General features: G+C 42.2%; 1 protein-coding gene and 1 pseudogene across 1 annotated transcript; one reads left to right on the plus strand and one right to left on the minus strand.

Moving 5' to 3' along the window:
- Nucleotides 1-2120: 2120 nt before the first annotated feature.
- On the minus strand, nt 2121-17519 carry LOC124092068 (zinc finger protein 433). Its single transcript, XM_046443356.2, has 4 exons — nt 17388-17519; nt 9936-10062; nt 9699-9759; nt 2121-9021 (listed from the first exon to the last, which is right to left on the minus strand). Exons 2-4 carry the CDS (start codon nt 9967-9969, stop codon nt 5427-5429), a joined length of 3690 nt encoding a protein of 1229 aa, XP_046299312.1. The 5' UTR covers nt 9970-10062; nt 17388-17519; the 3' UTR covers nt 2121-5426.
- On the plus strand, nt 15661-17660 carry LOC124092034 (F-box only protein 46-like; annotated as a pseudogene).
- The last annotated feature ends 407 nt before the right edge of the window (nt 17661-18067 follow it).

Here is an 18067-nt window from a genome sequence, read left to right on the forward strand (position 1 = left end):
TTTCTTTAGCCATTATTGCCATAAATTCCTATCTTCATCCCAGGTGCCGTGAAGACGAATGTCAAGGTTAAGAATTGTTTTCTTTTAGTGCCTTCTGTAGTGGTACATATTTTTTCTTTAGCCATTATTGCCAGAATTCCTATCTCATCCCCCCCCCAGTGCCGTGGAAGACAATGTATTGTTAAGAAAATTGTTTTCTTTTAGTGCCTTCTGGAATGGTTACATAATTTTTTTCTTTAGTCATTATTGCCATAATTCTATTTTTCATCCGAGTGCTGGTGGAGTCAAAGATAAAACCAATCTACAGATTCTACAATAGCCATCACTGACCTGCTTGCAGAACCTGCCTGACACATGTGAGTCACCTGTATGCATTGTGACCGATCTGTTGTGCAGAGACTTATGGTAGTGTTTGGGTAAATTTTTTGCTGAATGTCACCGGTGTCAATTTTTTCAGAAGGGCCCTCAATTTGGCTTAAGTCATGGGCATTTTGGCATCCGTCCTCTACTAGTGTGGTCTAAATTTGGGGTGGCCAACAGATGTGAGGCAAAGAACCTCACTTCCACCCACAGGTGCAAAGGCCTATCCACAGGTTGGCTGTATGCTGGACCGGTAGTCATGACGGGTATGATCCAATTGCAGTGGTACCAACCTAAGACAGGAGGCTGACGCCTAGAGGTTCAGTTCATTCCGATGACGGGTAAGGACCATATGTTGAATTGACTGCCTAACAGGCACTGTCCCCTAAGGCCCACTGCTGTTGTTTAAACAGAGAGGGGGAGATGTTTGAGAGCACAGCCAAGGCCCCAGCCAACTTCCAGCTGCCAGCAAACCCTTGTTTTTGCCAGCTGCTGGCTGATGATTGGCTCACGGCGGCCGCCAGCAACATCTAGCTGATTGCTCTCTCGGCCCCAGACCATCTTAGCTGATTGGCTCCTCTGCGGTGATGCTCATGGGCTGGTTTTCCCTGCCTTTCAGACCTCGAGCTGCTCATTGGGGACTTTTTTTTGCTCCGCCCACGTGACCCACCAATCGGCTCAGAGCAGAGGATTGTGGGAGGTGAGAGAAAGCTTGTGGGGGAGAGAGAGGCTTGTGAAAGCCGGGTGGCCGTTGAGGCTCCTGAGGGTTTTTTTCCCTGAGAGACTATTGTGTTTGTCGTGTGTGGTCTAAAAATAAAGTTCGTTTCCTTTTGACAAGGTGGCCTCCTGATTGTGCACAGCCAGACCTGCGGCAACTTTGTATATTTGAGTGTGCACGTGCACAAGCATGAGAGTGCATATGTGGGTGCCAAAACTCACCCCATTTTTAATGTCACTTGGTGCTCTAGAGAACACTCACGTGAGAGCCAGGCCATTTTTGATAGTCTCTGTGACCCTGCTAAGATGCTTTTCTGGTGCCTGGTGCATGGAAGGGAAATTAACTGAAGTTCATTATATCATGAGCTCTTAATAAAAATGAATAATTGGTTTCCTTAAATATTGAAATAGTTCTTCCACCCCTGTTTTCAACATAAATTATCTAATATACATTTTTTTCCAAGTCGACTCCAGTTTAGTTCAACTGAACTAATAATAATTTAGAAGGTGTGAATTAATGTTCTTATGATGATCAGCATTATCTTAGAATCTTAGAGCTTGAAGAAGAAACACATGAAGAAGTAATTCTGGCATCTGAATTGGTGACACCTGGAAACTTGACACAAACAAGGCACATTTCGATTTACATCAGGGATTCAGGAAACACCCAGGAGCTGAGCACGGTAGCATATGTCTGTGATCCCAGTGGCCATAGCAGGAGGATCACAAGCTTCAATTCAGCCTCAGCAAGAAATGGAGGCCCTGAAGAAGAACTTAGCAAGATCCTCTACGAAACAAACAAGCAAGCAAACAAACAAAAAATTAAAAAGGACTAGGGATGGGGCTCAGTGCTTAAGGACTCCAGATACAATGATGATAATATTCCTTTTCTCTTCTCCATTCTCTGAGCCTGGTAATTATATATCTAAAACCTCTCACAATTTTTATTTTGTCATAACATATGTAAAAGTCATACAATATTTGAGGACACAGAAAATATCAGAATTACATATGGAAAAAGTTTTCAAATTATGAGACCAGAGTTTTAAAATACCATTTATTTGATAAAGCCTTTAGTGGAAAAAAAAATGGACAATATAAGAGAAAATGTACTTAATGGAAGGAGAGAGAGAAAAACTCTAAAAAAGAATTAAAATGTTGTGACTGAAAGTTAACACAACTAACTTTTTCATACACACATACATGCACAGTATATATAAGATTATGTCATAATATATGAGTTGACTACAGATGCAGAAAACTTAAAATACAGAAAAATTGAATCTAACAATAAGAGAGATTCAACTCAGAAAAACATGCTACTTTCACATCTTCATGCTGAAACAATCCCTACATCCACTGCAGGCTGCATTTTTATGACCTCTGAAGAGACACAGGAGGAATGAAGGCACACACACTTTCCCCTCAGTGACAGTGGTTTTCTCAAAAAAGAGGTTGCTGGCTGAGGACAGTGCAGGACCATATCAGGCTGAGGCAGCGGGATCACAGGTTCAAGGCCAGCCTCAGCAACTTAGCACCATGACTAGTGAGACCATGTCTCAAAATTGAAAAAAAAAAAATTAAAAAGGACTGGGATGTGGCTTGGTGGTTAAGCACCTTTAGGTTAAGTAGTAGTAAAAATAATAATAATATAATAACAACAACAATAATAATAATTATTATAATTATATATTTATTATTATAATTATTGCAAATATTATAATATTATAAATATTATTATTATAATTATTATTAATTATATAATTATAATAATAATAATTATTATTATTATTCAAAAAAAATTTCCTTAGGTCTGAGCAAGTCTAAGTGAATGTGAGTCAACTGAAGTCTCACCACATTTCTTCTCTGGCGCTTTCCTCCAGGGCGATCCTTCCCACTGGTCGGAGGCCTGGAGACGGAAGGTGGGGCTAGAGGAGGTGCTGCTTCTGCTGCTCCCTGGTGAAGCCCAGGAAGTAGGCAGGCTGCTTCTCCACAAGGTCTCGCCTAGACGGAACACCGCATCTCAGAGAGAGGGAGAAGCCCCCTAAGCCGTGGGTTTTCACAGAAATCACCGGCGCTGTGACCACCCGCGCAGAAACCAGAGCCCCTGGGCTCCAGGGAGTCTTCGGCCTCTGGAGCCAGGGCCCGGGTTCGAGCCCACACGCGGCTCTCCAGCGGCTCAGCAGAAGCACCTCAGCCCCTCTGCAGAGCTCCAGGCTGCGCTGCTCCCACGCAGCTCACTCGGCTGCTACCTGTCCACAGCACAAGGCCATCGGCCAGCTCCCCCGCCTCACTGGACACCCGGGTTCTGGAAGCAGAGCGACTCCATCTTGAATCACCTTCCTCGCCATTTTATGGGGGACATAGCTCACAGATGGAATTGCCATCTCAGCAGGTACCTGATTTCCAGCCACCCCCCAGCGGTGATAATGGTCACAGTGGCCTCCCAATACAAGATCAGCTCTCAGGTGGACAGGAGTGCAGTGCGCCGCCCACCTGGAGTGAGCTGGGGCTGAGAGGCCCTGCAGGTGGGACCTGATAAATAAGAGAGGGAAGGGGACTACAATCTGGGACACAACTGAGAGATCAGGATCTGGGAAATCTCTAGGTGAGAGAGGGAGATGATACCATACTGGGGGCTCAAGTCAGATGAGTGGTCACAAAAAAGACCTGTGAGACACTTCTCAAAAGAAGATATACAATCAATCAACAAATATATGAAAAAATGCTCATCATTTCTATCAATCAGAGAAATGCGAATCAAAACTATGCTAAGATATCATCTCACTCCAGTCAGAATGGCAGCTATTATGAAGAGAAACAACAATAAGTGTTGGTAGGATGTGGGGAAAACGGTACACTCCTACACGGCTGATGGGACTGCAAATTGGTACAGACAGTATGGACATTCCTTGGAAATCTAGAAATGGAACCACCATTTGACCCAGCTATCCCTCTCTTCGGACTATACCTAAAGGGCTTAAAAACAGCATACTACAATGACACAGCCAAATCAATGTTTATAGCAGTGCAATTCACAATACCTAAACTGTGGAGCCAGCCTAGATGCCCTTCAGTGGATGAATAAATAAAAAAAAAATGTGGCATATATACACAATGAAATTTTACTCAGCAATAAAAGAGAATAAAATCATAGCATTTTCAGGTAAATAGATGGCGTTGGAGAAGATAATGCTAAGTGAAGCTATCCAATCCCCCCCAAAAAAATACTGAATGTTTTCTCTGATATAAGGAGGCTGACCCATTGTGGTGTGGAGAGAGAAATAGATGAATTCTAAATAGGGGACAGGGATGGGAGGGAAACAGAGGGGGCAGGGGATTAGCAAGGATGGTGGAATGTGATGGACATCATTACTCAAAGTAAATATATAAAGACACGAATTACGTGTCAACATACTTTATATATAAAGATATGAAAACTGTGGTATATATGTGTAATAAGAATTGTAATGCAAAAACAAACAATCATCATCATCATCAACAACAACAACAAAAAAAAACAAACTACATGTATAAAGACATGAAAAAACAAGAGACCTGGAAATTTGAAAGTGTTACCACATCGTTTAAAGAGCAGTAGGGTTTTCCCTGATGTGAATCCTTTCATGTCTTTGGAGGAAACTGTGAAAGCTGCATACTGCCCCACATGGCTTATCCACAGGATTTTCTACAGTCTGAGTCCTTTCATACAACTGAACAAAACTGGAACACCTGAGCCCTTTGTATTTCTTACTCACATAGGACTTATTCATTTTGGCATAAATCTTTCCAAAAGAATCTTCCCAGTCCCCAGAAGAAACAGGGAAAATTTTCATAAAAGAGAAGAAAAGTAGGTCTGGGACGTGAAGCTAATGGAATGTAGCAAATCCCCCCCCCCAATTCAGAGGGCTTGTTTCACAGTGTGACTGAAATGGCTTTGAAGGCAACAGAGAAAATGGAATGATTTACCATATTTTTCACATTTAGACACTTATTCAGTCACATGTGGTGGTGTACGCCTTTAATCCCAGAGACTTGGGAGGCTGAGGCTGAAGGATCACAAGTCTGAGGCCAGCCTCAGCACCTTAGGAAGACCATAAGGAACTTAGATAGTCCCTGTCTCAAAAACCAAAAAGGAATGGGGATGTGTCTCAGTGGTAGAGTGCCACCAGACCAAATCTCCAGTACAATCCCCAGTACAATATTCAGCAGAGTGAGCCCTTTTTTGTGTTTGAAGGGGACAAGAAATATTGACCCACCACATTCCACATTTAAAGGATTTTTCTCCTATAAACTTCTAACATGTTAATGAGAGGAACAGTAATAACAGAAGACTTTACCAGTTGTGTTCAAGAGTACAATTTCTCTGCCTTATGGGTTTGTTCATGTAAGTGAAGCTGAGAGGATGTAGCAAAGGATTTTTCACATTGTTGACATTCATAGGTCTTCTCTCCAGTATGACTTCGTTCATGTATCAGAAGAGAAGAGGAATTAGTGTAGGCTTTCCCACATTGTAGACATTCATAGGGCTTCTCTCCAGTATGAGTTCGCTCATGTATCACAAGGGAAGATGAAGTAGTGTAGGCTTTTCCACATTGTTTACATTCATAGGGCTTCTCTCCAGTATGCGTCCTTTCATGTCTGTGAAGCTGAGAGTAGGCAGCAAAGTCTTTTCCACATTGTTGACATTTATAGGGCTTTTCTCCAGTATGCATCCTTCCATGTGTGTGAAGGTCACTGGATCTAGCAAAGGCTCTACCACATTGTTTACATTCATAGGGCTTCTCTCCAGTATGAGTTCGTTCATGTATGTGAAGCTGAGAAGATCTAGCAAAGGCTTTGCCACACCACTTACATTCATAGGGCTTCACTCCAGTATGAGTTTGCTCATGGGAGCGAAGGTGAGCAGACTGAATGAAGGCTTTGCCACACTGCTTACATTCATAGGGCTTCACTCCAGTATGTGTCCGTTCATGTATCTGAAGGTAAGAAGAAGTACTGAAGGCTTTCCTACATTGTTGGCATTCATTGGGCTTCTCTTCTGTGTGAGTTCTTCCATGCATGTGAGGTTCACTGGATGTATCAAAGGTTTTTCCACAATGTTGACTTTCATTGGGCTTCTCTCCAGTATGGATTTGTTCATGCATCTGAAGGTAACTTGAAGTAGTGAAGCCTTTCCCACAATGTTGACATTCATAGGGTTTCTCTCTAGTATGTGTTCTTTCATGTCTGTGAAGGTTAGAGGGGTCAGTGAAGGCTTTCCCACACTGCTTACATTCATAGGGCCTCTCTCCAGTATGCGTCCTTTCATGTTTGTGAAGGTGAGAGGAGGCAGCAAAGGCTTTTCCACATTGTTGACATTCATAGGGCTTCTCTCCAGTATGAGTTCGTTTATGTATGTGAAGCTGAGAAGATCTAGCAAAGGTTTTGCCACACTGCTTACATTCATAGGGCTTTTCTCTAGTATGAGTCCATTCATGTATCTGAAGGTAAGAAGTACTGAAGACTTTCCCACATGGTTGGCATTCATTGGTCTTCTCTTCTGTGTGAGTTCTTCCATGCATGTGAGGTTCACTAGATGTATCAAAGGTTTTTCCACAATGTTGACTTCCATTGGGCTTCTCTTCAGTATGGATTTGTTCATGTATATGAAGGTGAGTTGAAGTAGTGAAAGCTTTTCCACATTGTTGACATTCATAGGGTTTCTCTCCAGTATGCATTCTTTCATGTCTGTGAAGGTTAGAGGGGTCACTGAAGGCTTTTCCACACTGTTTACATTCATAGGGCCTCTCTCCAGTATGCGTCCTTTCATGTCTGTGAAGCTGAGAGTAGGCAGCAAAGTCTTTTCCACATTGTTGACATTTATAGGGCTTCTCTCCAGTATGCATCCTTCCATGTGTGTGAAGCTCACTGGATGTAGCAAAGGCTCTACCACATTGTTTACATTCATAGGGCTTCTCTCCAGAATGAGTTCTTTCATGTATGTGAAGCTGAGAAGATCTAGCAAAGGCTTTGCCACACCACTTACATTCATAGGGCTTCACTCCAGTATGAGTTTGCTCATGGGAGCGAAGGTTAGCAGACTGAGTGAAGGCTTTGCCACACTGCTTACATTCATAGGGCTTCACTCCAGTATGTGTCCGTTCATGTATCTGAAGGTAAGAAGAAGTAGTGAAGACTTTTCCACATTGTTGGCATTCATTGGGCTTCTCTCCAGCATGGATTTGTTCATGTATCTGAAGGTAAGATGAAGTAGTGTAGGCTTTTCCACATTGTTGACATTGATAGGGCTTCTCTCCAGTATGCGTCCATTCATGTCTGTGAAGGGAAGAAGAAGTACTGAAGACTTTTCCACATTGTTGGCATTCATTGGGCTTCTCTTCTGTGTGAGTTCTTCCATGCATGTGAGGTTCACTGGATGTATCAAGGGTTTTTCCACAATGTTGACTTTCATTGGGCTTCTCTCCAGTATGGATTTGTTCATGCATCTGAAGGTAACTTGAAGTAGTGAAGCCTTTCCCACAATGTTGACATTCATAGGGTTTCTCTCTAGTATGTGTTCTTTCATGTCTGTGAAGGTTAGAGGGGTCATTGAAGGCTTTTCCACACAGCTTACATTCATACGGCTTCTCTCCAGTATGAGTTCGTTTATGTATGTGAAGCTGAGGAGATCTAGCAAAGGCTTTTCCACACAGTTTACATACATAGGGCTTCTCTCCAGTATGAATCCGTTCATGTATCTGAAGGTTAGAAAAAGTACTGAAGACTTTTCCACATTGTTGGCATTCATAGGATTTCTCTGTCATATGAGTGTTTTCAATTGAGTGAAGGTTAGAAGACTGAGTAAAAGCTTTGCCATACTGCTTACATTCATAGGGCTTCTCCCTAGTATGAGTTCGTTCATGTCTGTGAAGGTTAGAAGAAGTAGTGAAGACTTTTCCACATTGTTGGCATTCATAGGATTTCTCTGTCATATGAGTGTTTTCAATTGAGTGAAGGTTAGGAGACTGAGTAAAAGCTTTGCCATACTGCTTACATTCATAGGGCTTCTCCCTAGTATGAGTTCGTTCATGTCTGTGAAGGTTAGAAGAAGTAGTGAAGACTTTTCCACATTGTTGGCATTCATTGGGCTTCTCTCCAGCATGGATTTTTTCATGTATCTGAAGGTAAGATGAAGTAGTGTAGGCTTTTCCACATTGTTGACATTTATAGGGCTTCTCTCCAGTATGAGTTTGCTCATGAGAGTGAAGGTGAGCAGACTGAGTGAAGGCTTTTCCACACCGCTTATACTCAAAGGGCTTCTCTCCTGTATGAGTCCATTCGTGTATCTGGAGGTAAGATGAAGTACTGAAGGCTTTCCCACATTGTGGACATTCATAGGGTTTCTCTCTAGTATGTGTTCTCTGATGTATTCTAAATAAACTGGGATAAGCAAAGTCTTTTCCACATACCTTACATTTGAAATGTGCTTTCCCAGTGTGCCTGATCATGTGACATCGAAGACTTGTGAATGAAACCAAAGTTTTACCTCCTTGTTTACATTTATGGAGTTTCTCTCCAGAATGAGTTCTTTCATGTTTTCTAAATAATGTGGGAGAATGAAAGGCTTTCCCACATACCTCACATTGAAAAGGTTTACCTCCACTGTGTGTTCTCATGTGTCTTTGAACAGCTGGGAGAGAAGAAAAGGCTTCACCACATTGTTGACATTCATAGGGTTGGCACTCAGTATGAGAATCTTCATGTCTTTGAATGTCACTGGAACAACTGATGACTCTTCCACATACTGTACTTTCATATGGTCCATCTCCAGTTTGTGTTAACATTTGTGTGTGAACACTTTTGAGAGAAACCAGAGATTTTCTGTATTGTTTCAATTCACATGGCTTCTCTTCACACTCTTCATGTTTATAGCATTCATGCCCACAGTGAGATCTGAAGTGCCTGTGAAGGTATGAAGGACATATGCAGTCAGTTGCACACATAATGCCGTCATATGAATTCACTCTATTAAAATTTTTCTTTGTCTACTTAAGAACTGGAATCTCATTGAAAATTTCCCCATACTGTTCTTTGCCTTTGAAGTTTACCATAAGATTTCTTTAAAGAATGATCAGCACATGATTAATGCTTGATTCATTCATGATTTTATATTTATTTAAAGGTGCTAGGCTTACATTACTACCAACATCAGGTAAAGACTAGGTGTTCCAACTTGTTCAAATTGCCAGAAAATAAAGAGATTGAGAGGAAACAATGCTTTGCAACACAGCTTGCCTATGACTATTATCCAAACAGTGAGATTTACATATGCAATTTCATAGTACTTTTGCATGTCAAGTACTTTGAAAAGACTGAGTATATTTTACAGTTAAATACACATGTATGTAAAATTTATTTCAGTTGTGAATAAACTTTATTGATTTAAATGTGGTGCAGAGAAGAGAACCCAGTGCCACAAGTGTGCTAGGCAAGCTCTCTACCACTGAGTCACAACCCCAGTCTCAGTTAAGTATATGTTTTTGGTAAAAAATCTTGTAAGAATAAATACATTTAAAGTTGTGCACATTTATATGACATTCTCAGATTCCCTCAAGGATTCCTCTTGTGAGTACAATTACCTTAGATTACTCCCAGAATTATTGATCTGATCTTCAATGTTCTTGTCATCCCATCTCTTTCCTAAAATGCCAAACCAAAACATTATAAATTTTTAGGAGCTAGAAATGCTTTTCCAAATTTATGGAGCATTTTATGCTACAATAATTCACCAATTGATTGTCTTTTCATGTTCTACATCAATGACCAAAATAAACACGACTTCTCTATTTGATTAAATAACTACACAACATTATTACCTATAGAAGCCAGGTTTCTGAAGACTTCCAGCATCACATCTCTGTAAAGGTTCTTCTGGGAAGCATCCAGCAAAATCCACTCCTCCTGGGTGAAGTTCACGGCCACATCCTCAAAGGTCACTGAGATCTAAAATATCCCACAAATGTGTAGTGGAGGCCAGGAGAGATTGACAGTGTGAGAAATCTATACTCACCATGCATGATGTTCACGATTCCCTGGCCTCCCGATTAATTCCACGATTTTGTCCATGAAATCTTTAGTGTACTTAAGTCCTCACAGCCACTCCAACACTAGAATTGGGCCCCACACAGAAGGTAAACAGAGAGTGTTGTACACCCTTCCTTTGGTGAACTCACTTTTGGTGAGTTCACAGGAAGTAAGAGGGGCTCTCGGGTCACCCTTAACTTATTTGTTGATTGCATCTCTATTACCATCCTACCAACATCCTGTGCAGTAGAGAGCTAATATTAGCATTCTTCATATTATTTACCCTTAGAAAAGAAAGCTGACTGAGTAGGAAATTGCTGGGATCACAAAACTCAGCATTTGAGATCCTGCCAACCACAGTGGCTCACTGGGCCTACACACTTAATATAGACAACATGGTATTTACTGATCTCCTGTTTCCTTCTGAAAGTCAATTGTTCCATCCTTAAAGAAGTGCCTAGAATCAGCCCCAACCCACACCCTCCGAGTATGGAGTCACTAAAGAGTTTCCCTCATAGACAACAGTTAGACAATCTTCCACACAGATTGTCACAATGTGTTCACTGGGGACTGAGCTCAACTTGGATGATTACACTGAGGACAACTAGAAGTTTGCAGGAGCTTTACTCCAGAACAAATTTACCCATTAGTAATCAAGCACATTGATTAATAAACACAACAATATAATAATTTCTAGTGGTTAATGTCAAAGCAGAATGGGGTGTATGGAAAGATGGCATGTCTTAGGAAAAACTCGATGACCCCCAGATGTCACCTTATCGAAACAACAGCCTTACAAAGTTATATAGGTCTGAAAAACAGTTTTCTTAACAGACAGCAGAAAATCCTTTTCCAAACCTTGTGGCAACCATGAATGTCCAATGATTCTCAAGCTCTTCTGAACAGCAGATGTCTCACTCAGATCATCTACAGTCATGAGACACACACCACCGTTCTGCTCAAGGACACTTTGATCAAGATAGGCCACATGTACAATGGTGGTCTGTCATGAAAGAGATTCCTCATTCCTGTAGCACAGCTGGTGCAAGGAAACCTCAGGCACAAGCACTTCCAGGGTGTGTTAAAGCAGCAGGTTTGCAGCCCAGAATCCTGAACTATCCGATGCTGACTGCTTGTGAAACAGGCCACTCCATGTGGGTCTCTAAGCAGGCTATGATTTCTGCACAGTGTGGAAGAGCCAAAAAGACCACCTACCAGAACAGGACCTTGCCACTCACAAAGAACCATGCTCAAGGACATAAGACACATGACATTTGAAGCACGACAGTATCAACAGAGGCTAGTAGGAGCCCAAGAGAAAGACTTTAGTGGGCTGTTCTTCATGGCATGGAAAAATTATGGGTGACAGCAGGTGTCTTGGGGACAGATCACAATGATGGTCCAGTCAAATGAGAATCTACGTGGCAAGTACTTCCTCCCTCTATTCTGCAGACAAATGTGATTTATTGTACATTTAACTGTGAAAGACTAAAACCCATTTCAGAAATTTAAGAGAAATATATTTTTATTTACTTATTTATGTGTGACAAATTGAAAAACAAATAAATAAACAAAAACGCAGTGTGGATCAAATCCAGGGGAGCAGAACCACACAGGCACATCCCAGACACATTTGATATCTTGAGACAGGATCTTGTATGTTGCTCAGGGCCTCCTAAGTTGCAGAGACTAGCTTTTAAACTTATGATCCTCCTGCCCCAGCCTCCCCAGCAGCTAGGATTATAGGTACTCACCAGTATGTCTAGGAAAAATTTACTTTTATAGAAAAATAAGGTAAACAATTTTCTAAAAACGATAAGCAGAAAAGAAAAAAAGATCAAAATAGACACCAACATGACACAACTCAGATTCTGGGGCCCTCACAGTACTACCACAACATAGACCAGAACAGAGCCCAGAAAGAGACTCCCACAAATATAGTCAACGGACCGTGGAAGAAGGAAAATCATTTACATCCCAGGTGATGATGACTCCAGAGAGAGGGAATGTTCCACACACAAGCAGAACCATTAGAACAAGAACATCATCATGTGTGAAAGCCCCAAGAGGTTCTCCACAACTCCATGAAGCAGTCTTGGAGAGCAGCAAGCAGGGTGTGACCTTCACTCACCCTTCAAAAAGCCCCTCTCTGGTGCAGGACAGGGGTGTGACCTCCCAGTATGAGACCCTAGTCATTGGCTACAGACTGCACACAGCAGATCTTTTCCAAGTTTCTTTAATTTCTATTAAATTTATCACAGAACTAACTATGTTAACATCTTAAAGAAATTTTAAAAAGGTTCTCACTGTTCTAAGTCAGAAGAAATTACTGTGAAAAAATAGGTGGAATTCCTTAAAAAGAGTTAACTAAACCCACAGCCTGCATATAGGAATAGTAGCAAGTTATTGTTTTGCCACTCAACCACCACCTGAAGTCTAGAGAAGAAAGCTGAGGGAGAATTTCTTTTGGAAATCAGGTTTCAAAAATACCCAGGTTCAGGAGGCTCAGGCAGGAGGACTGCAAGTTCAATGCCAGCCTCAGCAACTCAGGGAGCGACTAAGCAATTGAGCAAAACCCGGTCTCAAAATTGAAAACAAAATTTAAATACAGGGGGCTGGGGATTTGGCTCATTGTTTCAAAACACTTGGGTTCACTCCACTGTATTGTGCCCCCAAATAAGAATACCTAGGTATACAGAGGAAGTAAGGAAGCCCACACAGGCCAGGAGAAACCCTTTCAGAGAAGACCAAGAGCTGCATCCATTGCATGCTCAGCACTGCTGTCTCTCCAGGCTGGGGTGGGCAGAGTGCAGGAGCAACAGAGTGTGAAGCAGCACCAGTCTGTGTTAAAGCAGAGGCCCCAGCACAGCTACCTGGAGGAGCCAGAGCACTGAGCTCTTGCTGTTTCCACTGCTCTTTCCTTGCTTCTGGGGAAGCAGCACATGAGGGCAAGACCCAGAGATCTGGCAGCAACACTTTAGTAGTGGCACCAGAGCCCAGGGGAACAACTCCGAAAGCCTGAGCCTGAGCACATCAGGGCCTTTACTTTTAAGCATAAGAAACTTTTGAGAACACTGAGGCAGGGGAGTTGGTGCCATCTATTTGCTACCCCTTACGTGGACACATGCTTGTCCCTGCCTAGGGACTCAGCTCTTAGAGGTCAGGGCCTCTGGCGGCACTCAACCTAAAGAGTTCACCTGGAGTGAGCCTGAGAGTTTTAGTGTGAGAAATGTGACAATTGGTGGCCCATATGGCCACTCCAGAGTGATGTTTATAAATTTAGTGCATTTGGAATTTCTCTTCAGAAGTTAAGCATGCTTTGGATTGCAGAGTATTGTGGGCTGAATTGTAGAAAGTAAGTGAATTAGAAGAAAACTCTGTGAGGTTAAACTTTCAAACATTTGGGAAAATTCTGTGTTTATAAAAAATAATTTTATAATTCTAGACTCTAAATAAATGTAAAGTATTATTAAGATGATTAGTGGGATATGTTAAGTTCAGTCCTCTTTCATGGGAAAAGTGCTTTTGTGGACTTTTTGGGATTGTTTTTGTGAATCTTTATATTTTGAAACATTAAGATTTTTTTGGGGAGGGTTTATGTACTAGAAGTCTGTGCTGGGACAGTGAGAAAAAAGGAAGAAAATTTTTGTGCTGAGAGATGATACAAGGATTCTCTACCTGTAGAGAAGTGAATTTTATATTTTTATTGTTTTGTGAATACTCAGAAGGTTCTGAACCTCTGCTACACTCTTGTCCTATGGATCAGAAAGACTGTAACTGAGCCTAGCCGCTGCTCCCTGTGGTGTCTGTAACTAGAGCCACCACCAACAGTGCTTTGAACCCTTAAGCAACCTGGCCTGGGTGCAGAATGCCTTAAAATCTGATAGTAACACTGGTGTCTGTGGTTAACACTCACCTTTAAAGGACCCATGTGCTCCCAGGGAAAGTACAAAAGACAGGAGGACACTGTGAAGGGATCATACAGGAAAACGTCCATGAACTGCAAGAGTGCAGTGCAGGTCTCCAGACGAGGCTTCATAGGAACAAACCAAATGCAATGCCACCCGCTGGGAAGCTCAGGGAGCCTCTTCCCTGAACTATGGGCAATGGGCTCCATGCTGTTTCCATCACCATGGTAACCACCCAAAGCCTGGCTGGCCAAGCGGACTTCCTGGTCCTGCTCCCGCATTTCCAAGGCTTCCTATTGGTCCTTCCACTGTCACTCAGACAGGACTTCTGGTCCTGCCTCCCAGCCACTAACCTTCCTTCCTGTTTCACACAGATTTGATCCTGAAACTACAGAGCCTGCACTTTTAAGAATCCCCACTTGTAAATGCTAACAAACTACATCTTTTCCAGGAAAAACCTAATTCCACAGGTTACTGTGTGGCAGCCCAAATTATTAAAAGTTATTTTTGAGTTCCATAACCTGACTTTTCTCTATGGTTGTTACTAAATAATGTTCTATTGATTAGAGATATCAAACATATGCCTCTTTATATTTTGCTTTTAATTTTGGAGGTTATGGGAATGCATTTGCTTGTTGCAGGAACAAAAGCCGGCAATGTTCCTGTGATCAAGAAATCCTTATTCTCATTCCTATGTATTGTCAAAAAGAATAAAATATACATAAGGATCTTATTTCAGCTACATCATGTGAATCATATATAAGAATGCACTCTTAGTTAAAAATAAATTGAAATGGATCCAAAATATCTTAAGAACCACGTGGTTACATAAAGTTAATACAACTACAAGTTATGCTCTTTGAATAACCTATAGTTGTTGATCCATAAAATAATTAACATATCAAATTGTTTAATTAATATATATTTATCTAATTGTTTTTCTTCAACAGAAAACACACAATGTATATATTTCTTACACATGCATTTACCTGATGCTCTGCCTTTTAGTTACAGATATTTGAGATGAATGTATTTTACTATAAATTTACTTTCAAAACATAATCAAGTAATCTCAAATTACTGCACAAACTTTTAGAATAAACAGATATGACTTTGTCTATAAGAATATCCAAGGGTTTTAACTGTATTTTCATTCAGACATTTCTTATGAAAGTATAATAATTTGCTTAGACTCTACAGTTTTCAGAAATTGTTCCAAAGTGTAACTAGGAAAAATTCTAATAAAAGAAAAAGATGCTTCAACAGAGAGAAAGCACACATAGGAGGTCCTAAGAACAAGAAAGGGATCATCTTTGGGTGAAGCAGGTCTTTATATTCTAGATTTTAATGATAAAAGTAGTTGTTTAAATAGAAAGATCTTTACATCATTATCTAGACAGATGACATAGAAAGTTAAAACAATTGAGAAGAACATTTATATGTACTGGATTGACCATAAAAATTTAACTGATTAATTCAAGGATACTTCAGGGTATTTCCCTAATTTTACTATGCTGATATAAGCTAAAATATTTGCCCATATTTTGACAAGATAAAGACCTATTAAAATGTTAAGTTTATTTTTGTTAAAGAAGGTCTTTATTGCCTAATGATTTTTTACTGCTTCAGGTAAGGATTAATTTTGGTAAATATGTTCACATCCTTGACTAAACACTAAATATATTAAACTGCTGACTTAGATTCCAATTTTGACAATTCTCCTTGGAGGACTAAAATTGACTGACTCAAATACTCTGCTAATTCCTATATATTACTTTTGTTGGATAATTGTGAGATTTGGGAGAACATTTTATTAAGATTGATGTTCTTCAAATTAAAGTCACAAGTTGGTTTTGAGCAATGAAAGTTGCAAAATTGGTTGGAAATTCATTGATATAAGTTCTCTGACTAGACCTATTATCCACAAAAAATATGGTAAGATTTATATGTTATTCCCTCCACTGGGAAGTAACCTTCATCATATTTTCTAAAAGATAATTAAGAGACACCTATTGAAAGGATAATATTAATTTTTTTTTGAGAGAGAGAGAATTTTTTAATATTTATTTTTTAGTTTTCAGTGGACACAATATCTTTATTTTTATGTGGTGCTGAGGATTGAACCCAGCGCCCCACACATGCCAGGTGAGCACTACCACTTGAGCCACATCCCCAGTGCTGAAAGGATAATATTCTAAAATACAGAGATATTTGGAGACCTTCTCTCAAAGAGATTGAGAGTTCTTTTTAAGTTGTTAGGATGGATCAACTAGTCTATATTGGGAAATTGCAATAATGCATAAAAGATAATTCTTTCTTAGTGTTTAAATACTTGTACTATTACCTATAACTTAAACTGGTAGTGCTATGGCTTACGCCAAGCCTTGACTCAGTTTTATTAAATAAAGACAAGGGGGGACAGGAGCTCCAAGGCCAAGCTGTCTGGAACCCACCAAAGCTCCTCCAGACCCAGGTGGCCAGGAGGGACCCCTGCTGCCGAGGGGGACCCCACTTCAGCAGGGAAGGATGTGGACTTGCTCTCTGTCATAGAGATGGTGGCCCTGGTAGAACAGAGGGGTGCCCTGGCCCTGCAGAACTGTCCCTGCCCCACCACCCCAGCGCCTGTGGTCTTTGTGTCTGCTGAGCAAGGTGGACCACCTAAGGGGTTGGGGTCTGAAGGAGATCTGGCGGTGGTGACTGCAGTCGTGTGGCTGAAGCAGTAGGCCATTTTGAGGCCCGGTGGACAGCCCTCCGACCAAGGGCCTCTGCCAGGAGGCTCGCCAGGTCCAGGTCCTGGTGAGGTAGGCACTGCCTTCCTGTCTCCAATGGCAGGGAGCCCCAGGCAGCCTACCCAGTGGATGCGGGGCCTGGCTGGTTGTGCCTTCCCTGGCAACCCAGGTCCCTGGGGCTGGAATCAAGGACAAGATCACCTGTGACTTACACCAGCTCATCAGCCCCTCCAGGGTGCCCTTCCCAGCACCATGGAGTTCCTGCTGCCTAGGGCTGATGACGCCAGCGGGGCTGAGACCCCAAGCCCTCCAGGCCTGAGGATAGTCCCCCCGCCCCACCCCACCCCACCCCCTGCCTGGGACTTTGGAGCATGGATGTGGGGGTGATGGGTGTGGTGGATGAGTGCGTCTTTGGTAAGGACGGTGCCAAGAAAGTAAGAGAAGAGGCAGTGCCTGACTGTCCCCAGCCAGGAGCCACCCCACCCGGCCAGCTCCCTTCCTCCAGTCTCAGGGGCCAGATGGGCCACCCCCAGCTGATGTGCCAACCACATCGCCAGGCCCAGATGATGCTGAGGGCACAGCAGACACCTCCCTGTGCTGCCTTTACCGACACGTGTCACACGACTTCCTGGAGATCCGCTTCAAGATCCAGAGGCTGCTGGAGCCACCACAGTACATGCTGCTGCTGCTGCTGCTGCTGCCTGAGCACGTGCTGGTCAAGATCTTCAGCTTCCTGCCCCCAAGATGGCTTCTCAAGTGCACCTGCCACCACTTCAAGGGCATCATTTCGAGGCATTCAGCATCCGGGCCACAGACACATTGGAGCCGAAACCCCCTGTACCTCGATGACCCTTGCAAGCAGTGCCGCAAGAGATACTGAAGTGGGCACCCTCTTTCTCCACAGAAAAGCCCTCTTCACCATGGCTGATTTTGGGACTGTCAGCAAAAGTGTCTCTGCAAAAGAGTTCAATGTAGATAAACTTCCTATTTTTGTGCCACCCTGTTTACTTGGCCACTGGCTGAAAAGATACCAGCACTCCAGGTGCTGGACACCCCCTCACTAGTTATCACAAACCCATCCAGTATAGTACTTTGAAGAAATGTGCAAACGAGGCCTCTGGCCTTGAGCTGGGCTTCACAGAGATGTCTACATTAAGATAAGTTACAACTAGGATCCATGGTAACAGCAGGAAGGGGGAGGAAAGAAAGGGGAGAAGCAGCTCTCCCCTTCTCAGGTGCTGTCCTTGAAGAGTTAACTTGCCCATAACAGTGAGAGAAAAAGCTGCT

The sequence above is a fragment of the Marmota monax genome, unplaced genomic scaffold (genome assembly GCF_021218885.2).
Source record: "Marmota monax isolate L192 unplaced genomic scaffold, Marmota_monax_Labrador192_F-V1.1 WCK01_AAM20220418_F8-fsc00168, whole genome shotgun sequence".
Classification (NCBI taxonomy): domain Eukaryota; kingdom Metazoa; phylum Chordata; class Mammalia; order Rodentia; family Sciuridae; genus Marmota; species Marmota monax.